The sequence below is a fragment of the Plecotus auritus genome (genome assembly GCF_963455305.1).
Source record: "Plecotus auritus genome assembly, chromosome: 8".
Taxonomy (NCBI): domain Eukaryota; kingdom Metazoa; phylum Chordata; class Mammalia; order Chiroptera; family Vespertilionidae; genus Plecotus; species Plecotus auritus.
Window position 1 is genome coordinate 60,660,924 of NC_137782.1, and position 14,652 is coordinate 60,675,575.

Here is a 14,652-nt window from a genome sequence, read left to right on the forward strand (position 1 = left end):
TTGGATTTAATAGCTCTTGTGTGGGCCCAATAATTTGCACTTTTTTAAAAAATAAATCTTTATTGTTCAGATTATTACAATTGTTCCTCTTTTTTCCCCCATAGCTCCCTTCCACCCGGTTCTCACCCCACCCTCTGCCCTTACCCCCCACCCACTGTCCTCATCAATAGGTGTACGATTTTTGTCCAGTCTCTTCCTGCACCCCCCACACCTCTTTCCCCCCGAGAATTGTCAGTCCACTCCCTTTCTATGCCCCTGATTCTATTATATTCACCAGTTTATTCTGTTCATCAGATTTTTTATTCACTTGATTTTTAGATTCGCTTGTTGATATGTATTTGTTGTTCATAATTTTTATCTTTACCTTTTTTCTTCTTCTTCCTCTTCTTAAAGAATACCTTTCAGCATTTCATATAATACTGGTTTGGTGGTGATGAACTCCTTTAGCTTTTTCTTATCTGTGAAGCTCTTTATCTGACCTTCAATTTTGAATGATAGCTTTGCTGGGTAGAGTAATCTTGGTTGTAGGTTCTTGCTGTTCATCACTTTGAATATTTCTTGCCCCTCCCTTCTGGCCTGCATAGTTTCTGTTGAGAAATCAGCTGACAGTCATATGGGTGCTCCCTTGTAGGTAACTAACGGTTTTCTCTTGCTGCTTTTAAAATTCTCTCTTTGTCTTTTGCTCTTGGCATTTTAATTATGATGTGTCTTGGTGTGGTCCTCTTTGGATTCCTTTTGTTTGGGGTTCTCTGCGCTTCCTGGACTTGTAAGTCTATTTCTTTCACTAGGTGGGGGAAGTTTTCTGTCATTATTTCTTCAAATAGGTTTTCAGTATCTTGCTCTCTCTCTTCTTCTGGCACCCCCATAATTCTGATGTTGGTACGCTTGAAGTTGTCCCAGAGGCTCCTTACACTATCTTCAAATTTTTGGATTCTTTTTGCTTTTTGCTTTTCCAGTTGAGTGTTTTTTGCTTCTTTGTATTTTAAATCTTTGACTTGATTCTTGCAATCCTCTAGTCTGCTGTTAGGTCTCTGTATAATATTTTTTATTTCAACCAGTGTATGCTTAATTTCTAGTTGGTCCTTTTTCATATCCTCAAGGGTCTCGCTAAATTTATTGGCCTTTTCTAGGAAATTCTTGAAAAACCTTATAACCATGGTTTTGAACTCTATATCCAGTCATTTGCTTTCCTCCATTTGTTTTATTTGTGATCTGTTTCTTTGTCTCCGCATTTTGGCTGCTTCCCTGAGTTGATAGAGTGGCTTTGTGTGCTAGGTGTCCTATAGGGCCCAGTGGGTCGGCCTCCCCAGTTACCTGAGGTGGACACTCTTGGTGCACCCCTTTGTGGGCTGTGTGCACAGTCTTGTTGTAGTTAAGTCTTGTTTGTAGTTGGTATCACTGGGAGGAATTGACCTCCAGACCAATTGGCTGTGAGGATCAGCTGTGTCTACAGTGGGAGAACTTCTGTGCTGGAGACACTCTTATGAGACAAGACTTGCAAAAAGCCTCTGTGCTCAGCTTGGATGGGGTGGAGTCTTAGGGCAGAGCAGACAGCATTGGTTTCCCGTCAGCCCTGCCCTAATGGGCCCCTGTGTCTCAGTGTCCTGTGGTAATCGCTGCAAGCACCTCTGAGAGAAAGCTGCCCTCAAGTTCCACCCACTGCCAGACAGTCCAGTTTCTCCCCGAATGAGTCTGGGTCCCCAGAGTCTCACCCGGAACTGGAGTTCAGTGCAGTTGGGAGCTTTTGTCTCCCTCTTGCTTGAGAAAGCCAGCCGTGCACTCTGTTGCCAGTCCTTTCCACACGTGCGTGTCAGTACCTTGCCTCCTGCAGCTCCTCTGAGGCTCAGTGTGCTTTTTCTTTCCTTCTAGTTGTAGAATTTCCACTCAGGCAGCCTTCCTGTGGTTCTGGATGATGTCTGTTTTGTCTTTTAGTTGTAGTTTTGAAATTGTTGTGCAAGGCAGCAGTTTAGGTGTTTACCTATGCTGCCATCTTGGTTTCTCCCTAATTTGCACTTTTAATGAGTTTCCAGATGATTCTGATGCTGCTGGTCCAGCGACAACACTCTGGGAAAGCTGGATTAGAGGATGAATGTTAATTGAGTATGTGCTAAACTCTCATCCTTACAGACTTTATGGGGTAAACTGGTCCATTTTACAGATTAAGAAATGGAGGCCAAAACAGATTAAGAAGCACCCCCCCACACACACATTCTGCTGGTCAGGATGTAATCATCCTGCTGATTAAAGGAAGTCTTGAACTTACATCCCTCACTACTTATCCCCTGAATCTTTTTAGGAAAAACAAATTTTAGGTACAATGAAGCAGATATCAGGGAGGAGAAGAAATTGCAAATGATTCAAGTTGGCCTTCAGGGCTCTCCACTTTCTTCTCAGCTTTCTCCCATCTCTTCTCACGTGACCATCAGGATTCTCCAAACTTATATAAACCCCAAGCACATCCCTACTGCAAGCTTGGCTTCCTACTATTCCAATCAGCTGGCAAGTACCTCATCCTTATCCCCACCCTTGATTGAGTCAGATCCTGTGCATCCAATCCCCTTTTATGTGTAGAGGCTGGAAGCCAGGCACTACATTTCCTAAGCTCCCTTGCAGCTAAGGCTCTGGATGTGATTTGGATTCCACCAATCCGATGCACTTGGGTAGACTTGGTTTTGGAACTGCCAGATATCTACAATGTTAGTGGAGGCAGTGGCTTCTTGAACATGGCAGGAGCAGCAGCACCTGTGGCAATCCAGATCTGGACTCTGATCTGGAATTGTTTGGGAGTCATTTTCAGTCTAGGTCTGTTTCTTCAGGCCTCCCCACCACCACCAGTCAATCTGTTAGCCATTTAATACCCCCTGATAAATTCCTTTCTGCTTATGTTAGCTACACTTGACTCTGTTCTCTAGGACTTAACCCAGAATAATAACACAAACACATCCAGGGTGCTGCTAAGTTTAACAACTAGTTCTCTAGGAAAATGTACACAAATCTATAAATTTTACTGTTATAAAGGGTGTGTTATACACAATCCTATATAATAAAAGCCCAGGGACCAAGCGGGAGAACGACCAGAACGACAGGTTGACCAGTCACTACACGCACTCTGACCACCAGGGTGCAGACACTCAACGCTCAGTGGACTGGGATGAGCACACTCCCACAGTGGGAGCAGCCAGAGGGCGGGTCCACTAACAATGTAGATAGCTGGCAGTTCCAAAACCAAGTCTACCCAAGTGCATCGGATTGGTGGAATCCAAATCACATCCAGAGCCTTAGCTGCAAGGGAACTTAGGAAATGTAGTGCTTGGCTTCCAGCCTCTACACATAAAAGGGGATTGGATGCACAGGATCTGACTCAATCAAGGGTGGGGATAAGGATGAGGTACTTGCCAGCTGATTGGAATAGTAGGAAGCCAAGCTTGCAGTAGGGATGTACTTGGGGTTTATATAAGTTTGGAGAATCCTGATGGTCACGTGAGAAGAGATGGGAAAAAGCTGAAAAGAAAGTGGAGAGCCCTGAAGGCCAACTTGAATCATTTGCAATTTCTTCTCCTCCCTGATATCTGCTCAGCTGACCAGGATGAGTGGTGCTTAGACAGCAGGCCAATCCCAGCAGGTCATGCCCCCCACCAGTGCACAAATCCTGTACACCAGGCCTCTAGTTTATAAATAACAAAATATACCATACTCATTAAATATTTCATTTGGCCAATCAAGTCTCACAAGATGCTTTTGTTGACTTTGGCTGAACTCTTGTGTCCATGGCCAATTGGTTTATAGTTATAATTCAACCATGATTTGACAAATGAATTTGTATCCCACGCCACTCTTTTCCCAGTAAATTTAATATTATTAAATCTGATTTATAATCTACTGGTAAACTATTTCTCATGCTCATATAAATTATATTCATTAAATTGAAACCTCTTTTAGCTTCATCACTATGTATATCAGAACCTCACTGTTCATCGATGATATGACTAATATCTATGATGGATCAGATCATGCTTTTTAAATACTAGAAGAATATTTTCTCAACTTTCTTCTCTTCACAGTGTAATGGCTACAGATCCTTCCCTCTATTAAATAAAACCTACATTATAAACACTTTCTCTATAGCTTTCTTAAGACAATTACCCCCCAACTTTGCAGGGGCCTGAACCCTCACTCCTCTGAGGGAGGTCTCCTGCCCCCATGGCTACTTCGCTTCCCATGCCCAGCTCAAATCGGGACCCAGGTAACAGACAGAGACTTGGCCGACAGCAGCTGCCCTCTCACTGCAACAAGACTTGTTTGAATTGTCTTGTACCCATGGTGTGGGGAAGTGGGTTTTGATGTCTAAATCCAACCTAGCACCAGGAATGCTCAGGGCCTACTCAAGAAGGCAAATAATCCTTTCCACTAATATTTACAGGGTAAAATAAGATTGTTGTTAGAGTATTAAATTTGACAGTAAAATAGTAGTCAAGTTCTCAGACTAATTTAAATTGGCTAAGTGAAATAAGCAAATATTCTAGAAAAATTAATGGTACTGGACAAAAAGCTGTTCCTAAAGTGTTAACTAAAATTTCTATTGGTAGTTCATCTCATGGTAAAATTGCGTAACATGTAATGAACCTAAAGCAGTCATATTTTAGTGTAAAAAATTAAAATTTAAAAGCTATCAAGACTACATTATAAAATTTCTAAAAGCCTCCTAATATTTAAATCAAAAAAGGGGGGATAGTAGAAGAATATCATGTAAAGAAAAATATCCTGTAAGTAAATTACATCTAGAAAATTTTTACTTTAGAAAATTAACTTTCATTTGTAATGCTAACAGCAAAACACCCATGAAAAACACACATGGTGTCAAAACAAGCCAAAGGAAAATCGTTTGGGCAAAAAATGAAAAAGGATCCCAAGTCAAATTTATAGAAAAGATTCCTTTATTAACTTTTGGTCGAGAATATGTTTGTATATTTTCAGAAAACAACTCCAAGACCATGTGGATTCCTGCAACAGAGAGGAATTGACAGGACTGCTCCAGCCATGAAGACAGAAGAGAAACAGTCCAGAGATGGAAGATGCTGATGACGCCTTGCCATACTAGCATTCAGCAGCTGTGCATCGTGGCAGGTTGCCCAGGACCAAACCAGAGAGGGTCGGACCTGCATTACCAACATTTGTCCACCATCCAGAACTGAAATATCATTGCTGACATGTACACATAAGGAACTGTTTGACATTGAAACTGGGACTCAAAAAAACTGTTGGCCCAGAAAAAAACTCACTACAGACTGATTCATTTGCCTCTCAGCATAACCATTATTGCTTGTCTCATTTTCGGTTCTTATAAGTGTATTTCTAGTATCACATGATCTCACTCATCTAGGGGAAATAATGAACAACATAAACTGATGAACAAAAACAGACCCGGAGACAGGGAAGCATCGATCAGACTGTCAAACCTCAGAGGGAAGGTAGGGGAGGGTGGGAGTAAGGGGGAGAGATCAACCAAAGGACTTGTATGCATGTATATAAGCCTAACTAGTGGTCATGGACAACAGGGGGGTGGGGGCATGCGTGGGGAGGGGTTTGGGATGGGAATGGGGGGATGAGAACAAATATGTGATACCTTAATCAATGAAGAAATTTTTTTAAAAAGACAATCAGCAAAGCCATAAATCAAGACCTGACTTAGACTGTCTGCCAATTTCCATTGTGTAAATACTCCCACAGTGGCCAATTTTAAGTTATCAATATGAGTGAAGTCACTGAGTGTGGAGTTGAGAAGAAATGTGCACACCTGTATAGTATTTCCACCATACAGATGCAATAGACATATCCTCAAGAGCCTAGATAATACTACAATGCAGTAACATCATTAGAAAATGATGTGTTCAGCTTATTTTTTATAAGCATTAATATTTTTAAAATACATTTTATTGATATTTTACAGAGAGGAAGGGAGAGGGATAGAGAGATAGAAACTTTCTATGAGAGAGAAACATCGATCAGCTGCCTCCTGCACACCCCCTATTGGGGATGTGCCTGCAACCAAGGTACATGCCCTTGACTGGAATCGAACCTGGGACCCTTCAGTCTGCAGGCTGACGCTCTATCCACTGAGCCAAACCGGTTAGGGTTGTGTTAAGCTTATTTAAAATATATATTTTTATTAATTTCAGAAAGGAAGAGAGAGAGATAGAGATAGAAACATCAAAGATGAGAATCATCGATCGGCTACCTCCTGCACGCTCCAGACTGGGAATGGAGCCCACAACCCAGGCATGTGCCCTGACCAGGAATCGAACTGTGACCTTCTGGTTCAACACTCAAGCACTGAGCCACACTGGCCTGGCTGTTCAGCATTTATTACTCTTGTTTTCAATATAATGTATTTAATTATAGGTTTATATAATTTTTTAATAATTATAGTGTTTACCAACTCACAGAATTCCTGAAAATTTAATCAGCTCTCCAGGCCACTATGAGCCAGCTCCAGCATATCCTCAAGAGCCTAGATAATACTACAATGCAGTAACATCATTAGAAAATGATGTGTTCAGCTTATTTTTTATAAGCATTAATATTTTTAAAATATATTTTCTTGATATTTTACAGAAAGGAAGGGAGAGGGATAGAGTTAGAAACTTTCTATGAGAGAGAAACATCCATCAGCTGCCTCCTGCACACCCCCTACTGGGGATGTGCCTGCAACCAAGGTACATGCCCTTGACTGGAATCGAACCTGGGACCCCTCAGTCTGCAGGCTGACGCTCTATCCACTAAGTCAAAAAATTGGTGGCTCTTAAGATGATAATAATGATTAACTACAGAAAGGTCAACTCAAATTCCAAATCCTAGCTCCTAAGAAGAGCTTTGGAGTCAGACCTGGGATGAACTGTGCCTCTGCCCTTCAGCAACTGTGTGACCTTGGACAAACCACTTAACCTTCCTGTGCCTCTGTAAAATGGGAATGACAATACCACTCTCCTTTGTGCTGCTGTGAGGTTAAAATGAAATAAAGCGTGTTGAGCACGCAGCCTGGTACACAGTAAGAACTCAATATATGTTAGATTTTCTTTTCATTATCAACCAACAGAGAAGTTGGCAAAGATATAAAGCAATATGCAAAAGACAAAATTTAGACAGTAAACAAACATGATTAATTTTAATAGTAATTAGAAAAAATATAAATTAAATCCTCAGTGAGGCAACAATTGCCAATTGCAAGTGCTGCAGAACAGTGCTCAGGACCCTTCTGTCTGGCCATAGGATCCTATATTAGGCACGTTCTTCCCAGCTTCACACTCCCAACCTCGACCTCTTACCTTGCAGACAAACATGACAGAGGACGATTCAACAATGTCTTTTGAGACCAGCTGCCCATATGAGTACTTCTCCACCTTCCCCAGGGTTACCAGCTTCCAGAGCTTCTCATCAGACCACGACTGTAACAGCTCCATCTGCCTGAGGAGAAAAACATGTTAGAATGCATTGTCCTCCATCACAGAAGGTGCACAGCTCTTAGCAATTTCCAGAAAGGGAACATGTTCTCCTGCTCTTGCAAATGCCTGAGTTGGAAGATTTCACACAGCCTCCAATCATCTAGCCTGTAGCCAATCTCCTACCACATATCGCCTTGGCTCCCTCTGCCCTCTTCTCCAGGCCCTCCCATCCAGCCACTCCCCTCTGCTACTCCTCAAACACACCTGTGTAATCCACCAGCTATGGTTCTCTCACTTCTGTTCCTCCCTCCTGGAGACTTTCCCCAGCTCCTTGACCACAACCTTGTGGCTCACTAAGCTATTTCCATTCCAAGTAACACTGTGAGAAGGCCTCACTGCAGCTCACCAGCTATTCTGCCCCTCAAGTCCAGCAGTTTTCGCTCTACTTTTGTTTGGGCAGTGCATTCCTACCCATCTCCTATGGCCTATTGGCTTCAAATACTCAGCCCTGGGGAAGAGTCTGGATTCGCTTCTTTTGTTCCCTGTGGTTGAAGGCCCACTGAAGTGACTTCCCCTCCACCTGACCTCATATACCACATACATGTGTTTGCCTTTCCTCAGATGAGGCCCAAAGGAACTAATAGCTATGGTAGTAGATTTTCTCAACTCCAACAGATTATGAGCTCAGAACTCAGTGACTTAGGCCTCAGTGGGGGCACTGAGTTCCATTCACAGCACCAAAGGAGAATGGAGTCAGTGCCATGTCCAGATGAGAAGGGTCTAGAGGCACTGGAAGGAAAGCTGGGCCACCACAGAAGGAGCACCTACTATGTGCCAAACACTGGGCCACACACTTCCCATGATTATCTCATTCAATCCTTACAATGATCTTGGAAGAGAGGAATCATTATCTCCATTTCACAGAGCAGGAGACTAACACTTGGAGAAGTGACCTATCTAGGATCACATGACCGATAAGCGTAAGAGCTGAGACTGGAAGGAAACCAGTGTCATTTCCCACTATATGAACAAATGAACTGCTCCTCCCTTGGGGACTAAATTCCCCCTTGAGAGGCTCCAGATCCTTTATGAAGCGCTCTCTCAGCTCTAGTTCACAGGGACGCTCTGCCTATCATGATTCTCTATAGCCTGCAACCTACGACATGTATTTTCAGTGCCAGTACCTATGCTTCATTTGACTTTCACTCTTTCCTAAAGATAACTGAATGGGCATCTGAATGTGCCTGGCACTATGAGAACACAGGGATTACAGTGGTAAAGAGTACAGATAGGGCCTTGCCACCATATTGCTTACTGTCTGATGGGGCAAATAAATTGCAAAGTATCGTGTAATCAAGAATTACAGTTTTAACATAGTGTGATAAAAGCATTGAGGGGCACCCTCTCTATTATGGGTTGAGGGTAGATGGGGTTGGTTAGTGAGGTGGGGTGGTGAGGCCCAGAGACTTCTAAATCAGACATTCTGGGACATCCCCACTCATAAATTGGGGAGAATAAGAGAAATATCCTCACAGGACTGAATGTGAAATTAGATAAGGCAGGTAGTCCAGACGTCTTAACACCCTTCCTGGCCCAGCAAGCACTCAATACACATTAGCCATCCTAGTATTACTGTTCCACAAGGAAGGGATATTTGAGCTGAGACCTAAAGGTATAGTAGGAGTTTGAGAACTTGGGTGGGAGGTGGGTACTGAAGAACATTTCAGGCAGAGAGAAAAGCACCTAGAATTTCCCACTGAGCCTGGGACAAAGTTAGGTACCTAATAAACACTCAGGGGGGAAGATGCTGGCTGATGATGGAGTTACCTAAAAAAATCAAACCGATGCTGGGCATCCTTTTTAACTTCGTGGTCCAGCTTATTAGCAAGGAAATCATCTTGGTCGACAACCAAGAACTCTGTTTCTTCCATACAGACCACAGTGGCCCTCCTTACTGAAGAACTCAGAAGGCCCATTTCCTGTTGGGTAGACAGGGGCAAAGGCAAGTAAGAGGCTACCTCTCATTTCCTGCTTGTAACCTTGCACACCTCTTTCCTGCTTCTGTCTCCCCCCTTCCCTTGAAATTTCTCCTCTCCAGACTGCAGGTTCTGGGGCCAGCCCTGTGCTCTTGCTCATCACCCCATTCAGTGGGCCCACTCCTCCCTCTTAATATGTTGCCTGTGGAAAAACAGGCAACAGACTTGACCAGGCTAGAGTCAGGAAGCTGGAGAGGCCTCACTGAGGAGTCACGTATCTCTAAGGGGTCATATGGGGAACATACTCCTTAAACATCACAAATGAAGAGTTGGCCTTTGACAGATAAGGGTGCTAGGACCCACAACAGGGCAGTGGCTTGCACAGAATATAAGGCAGGATTGGGCCTAGCCAAGAGGTTCTAGCAGGAATCTCTCACACTCCAACCCCAGCCCAGGAAGCTAGGCCCTTCCTCCATTACCCCAAAACAGTCGCCCTTCTGCAGCAACATCGGGTGGGGGTCTAGAAAGGCGCTGCTGCCATCCTCATCCTCAGTCACTGCGACTCTGCCCAAGTAGATGAAATAAAAGCTGTTGCTCTTCTTCCCCTTCTTTATGATCACACGTCTGCGACCAAACCTGGGAAAAGACCATAGCCCTGTGATCTAGTAGCAACCCAGAGCCCGGTACATGCTGGGAGGAGAGTTGGATTGGTTGTGCCCTTTGCTCTGGAGAATTAAAACACAGGCTGGGACTAGAAAGGACTCAGAAGAGCCCAGTCCCAGCTCCATCAAGCTAACACATATTTAGTTGCCCACCTCTGTTAGATTGAAGCTTCCAAAGAACAGAGCCTTTGTCAGTCTGCTTGGTCACACAGTAAATGTTCTATGAACAGTTGTGAAATAAATGAATGAACACATGCTGAAAGGATTGGATGAGTGGCTAAATAATTAAAAGCACTGGTTTTAGAGTCAGACCAGGATCCCAATCCTGGTTCTACCCCTAGCTAGCTATGTGCCACTGGGCAACTCATATCCCCTTTCTGAGCTTCCATTTCTTTTGTCTGTAAAATATAGATGAATATGCCTACAAAGAGACAAATACATGGTCTTATTATGATCTTCAAGAACTCACTACCCAATTGGGAACCCTGAGGGTAGAAGTGCCAGGTCCCAAGAAAACTGAGAGTTAGTTCTTAAGCTCAGAAGGAAGTTTCTGTATTTCAAATGCAAGCTCAAATTTCACTTCTTTTAATATTCATTAATTTCCTTCATTCATTCAATATAAGTTAAACAAATTCCAACTGTGTCTGTCAGGCACAGTGATAAAGGACACAGATTTCATTCTCAAAATTATGGTCAATGCCAAAACCGGTTTGGCTCAGTGGATAGAGCATCAGCCTGCGGACTCAAGGGTCCCAGGTTCGATTCTGGTTAAGGGCATGTGCCTTGGTTGCGGGCACATCCCCAGTAGGGGGCGTGCAAGAGGCAGCTGATCGATGTTTCTCTCTCATCGATGTTTCTGGCTCTCTATCCCTCTTCCTTCCTCTCTGTAAAAAAATCAATAAAATATATTTTAAAAATAAATAAATAAATAAATAAAAATTATGGTCAAGTAAGGAGGTAAATAAGGTTTAAAAATGCTTTAAGAGAGGTAAACATGGGATAATTCAGAAGCACAGAGAAGGGGCATTTAACTCAGCTTAGGAAGGCCAGAGAAAGCTCTAGTATGGTGTCTGGAGTCATCCAGGTGGACAGAGTGATGGAAGAACATCCCAGGCAGAAGGACTCCATGTCCAAAGGCCCGGAGGTGCCCTAGCTGGTCTGGCTCAGTGGATAGAGTGTCGGCCTATGGAATGAAGGGTCCCAGGTTTGATTCAGGTCAAGGGCACATGCCCGGGTTGGGGGCTTGATCCCCAATGGGGAGCATGCAGGAGGCAACCCATCAATGATTCTCTCTCATCATTGATGTTTCTATCTCTCTCTCCCTCTTCCTTCCTCTCTGAAATCAATAAAAATCTATTTAAAAAAAAAAAAAAACAGTTTCAAAGGCCCAGAAGTTGCTGGAAGCATGGGCACATTCAAAGGAATAACTGTAACTACCATTAGAAAGAAAAATGGGAGATGGGGAGGAGGTCAGGGGAGTAATGGGAGAGAAATCTGGCTCGGTACAAAAGTTGGGCTAAGTTTGGATTTTACCCAGAAGGCAATGGGGAGCCCAAAGTCTGCCCTTCAGTGTCTACCTTAGGAATCAGTGGCCTTTGTAAAAGTGCCCCAGTGTTTTCCAGACTGCTGTCGTACCCCTCAACTCCAATCTCTCTGCACTGCCCTCAGCAGGTCCTCTGAATTCTCCTCTCCCTCCTCTCTGAGCTACCAGCAGCAGGAGAGCCAGAGCCAACCCTCTGCACAGGACAAGTGTTACTTCCTTTGTTCCATTAATTTGTCTACACAGCTCCCCCTGCTTGGAATGGACTTTACTCTCTTATTCACCTATTCAAATTCTTTCAAGGAGCTCAAGGTCCAGCTCAGATCCTACTGCCTCTGGGAAGACCTCTCAGACTCAGCCCATAGCACTATCTCCCCTTCTGAGCTTCCAGAGCATCCACTGGCTTCATGACCCTGTGGCAAATTCCTGGGAGCAGGGACTAGAGAACAGGTGGACTGAGGACTGCATTAGGCTGGAGTCAGTAGCTTCAGGCTCCCCTCTGACTCTGGGTTTGTTTGGTTATAAACCAGAAACTGTGTCAACGTAGGAAAGAGGTGATGGCCCAGGTGACAATGGCCAGATGGGAGAAGGCAGGCATATTCAGCCAGGAAATAAGACTTTGGGGTCCAAAGAGCAGAACCAGTGTTCACTCAAGTGTAGACTTCTAGAATTGGAGCCAGAAAGACCCTCAGAGATCATATAGCTCAATCTACATTTTCAGGATGAGGAAAGTGGGGCCCTCCCGGGACTTGCTTGAAGATCTCACTTGAGTCAGCACTAGAACCTGAATCTCCTACAGTAGACATCTACTGCTTTTGCTGCCAAGCATCTGGTCACATTTTTTCTACCAACTGCACCCTGATTTTGCTTTGGGGAAAACACCATTTCTTGACTGTCAGATAATCAGAGCATCACTGCCCACTGATGATTGAAGAGAAGCTAACCTGGTTCAGAAAGAACTAATTCCAAGGCTCTGACTTGAGGGATGAGGATGTTTACTCTCTTTCCCAAGGGACTGAAACCAGAAGGAGGAAAGTTTGGAGTTGTGGCCGGGGCAGTCATCTCTCCATTGTGAGAAGAGAGTCTGGCTGAGAAGGTGGCTTATGCTATGAAGTGCCAGGAGATGGAGACAGACAGACAGGGTCCTGGTGACACTAAGCCCCTAAATCCAGCTAAGCCTAAAGCTGGAGAACTATCCCAGGACTTTTCAGATACATGAGTCACCAATACATTCCCCTGGACTGTGTTCTGTCACTTGCAACTGGAAGGATCCTATCTAATCTGCTAATTCCCAGTCCTGGACAATCAACAACTGGCTTTAACAATCACCATCTTTTGATCTACAGAAAAGCCATATTCTCCTCATTTCACTGATGAGGATACTAGGCTCAGAAAGCTTAAGTGACTTGTCTGAGGTCCCAGTGGAACAGACATGGTATTAAATTCCAGAGCTCCTAGCTCCATGATTCTTTTTCTTTCCATGACACCATTCTGCCTGTCCTGGAATCTCACTTTAGGATAGCAGTGACTTGCTCTTCTTCACTAGGCTAGAACAAAGCAGATGGTACCCTCTCCCTGGAATGTCCTTATCTACACTTCCACCTGTCAAATATACCTGTTCAAATGTCACCTCTGCTGTGAAACTCCCTCGCTTAAACCAACTGGATAATTATCTCCTCCCCCTGGCTTATTACCTGTGGAAAGGATGCTGCATGGTTCATAAAGGATCATAACCTATAATTAGTTGTGATTATGTCTTAGACTGTGACCTCCATGAAGGAAGATATCAGGGCACAAACACATAGTGACATTGAATCCTGGATTTTCAAAACAGGCCTCACCTCAAATATTGAGCGAGGCTATCCCCTGTAAGCCTTCGGAATGTCCTGGAAATAGCAATGGGTCCACGCATACCTCTTAAACTTCTCTACTACAAGGTATTTACCAGGCGCTTTTTGTGCCATGGGCTCTGTGACAATCTGATATAGCCTTCACAGAATAATGGCTCAAATGTATAAAATAAAATACAGCAGAGTTAGTTAACAAAAACCCCAATTTGTGATGTAGCAATATATGTGCCTCTTTATTAAGGCATCAAATAACAAATATAGCATATCTAATAACTACCATATTCTCAAAGATGTGATAAACTATTTTTTAAGAAACCTGCAACAGGAGAAACCAAGATGGCAGCATTAGTAAAGACCTAAACTGCTGCCTTGCACAACAATACCAAAACTACAACTAAAAGACAAAACGAACACCATCCAGAACCACAGGAAAGCTGGCTGAGTGGAAATTCTACAACTAGAAGAAAAGAGGAAAGCACATTGAGACTCAGAGGAGCTGCAAAAGGCTGAGGTACGGAGACTCGCACGCGGAGAGGACGGGAGGCTGTGTGCACAGGCGGCTGAGTGTGCGGCTGGCTTTCTAAAACGGGAGGGAGGAGGAAGCTCCCGACTGCCCTGAACTCCAGTCCCAGGCAAGATGCTGGGAAACCAGACTCATTCGGGGGGAATCTGGACTGTCAGGAAAAGAGAAAGCACACTGAGACTCGGGAGCTGTGGAAAGCAGAGGTCCAGATGCGCATGCGCGCAGAGAAGACTGACTGCTGAATGCACGGGAGGCTGAGTGCGCATCTGGCTTTCTAAAGCAGGAGGGAGACAAAAGCTCCCGACTGCACTGAATTCCAGTTCCGGGCAAGTTTCTGGGAACTCCGACTCATTCGGAAAGAAACTGGACTGTCTGGCAGCGGGCGAAACTCGAGGGCGGCTTTCTCTCAGAGGTGCTTGCAGTGATTACCGAGGGACACTGGACCCAGGGACCTCAATAGGGCAAAGCTGACGAAAAACCAATGCTGTCGGCTCCGCCCTGAAACTCCGCACCATCCAAGCTGAGCACAGAAGCTTTTGCAATTTTGCAAGTCTTGTCTCATAAGGGTGTCTCCAGCACAGAAGTTCTCCCAGCATAGACACAGCTGATCCTCACAGCCATTTGGCCTGGCGGTCAATTCCTCCCAGTGATACCAACAACAA

At 44.2% G+C, this 14,652-nt stretch overlaps 1 protein-coding gene across 1 annotated transcript in view; it reads right to left on the bottom strand.

Annotated features, from left to right (window-relative positions):
• CNBD2 (cyclic nucleotide binding domain containing 2) overlaps positions 1 to 14,652 on the bottom strand; it is a gene marked incomplete at both ends in the record, with an annotated part of 55,733 nt that overhangs the window by 22,674 nt on the left and 18,407 nt on the right. The window contains 3 exons of the mRNA XM_080684803.1: positions 7,323 to 7,461; positions 9,267 to 9,418; positions 9,895 to 10,051. Of these exons, the coding sequence (XP_080540929.1) occupies positions 7,323 to 7,461; positions 9,267 to 9,418; positions 9,895 to 10,051 (448 nt within the window). The remainder of the gene's footprint in view (positions 1 to 7,322; positions 7,462 to 9,266; positions 9,419 to 9,894; positions 10,052 to 14,652) is intronic.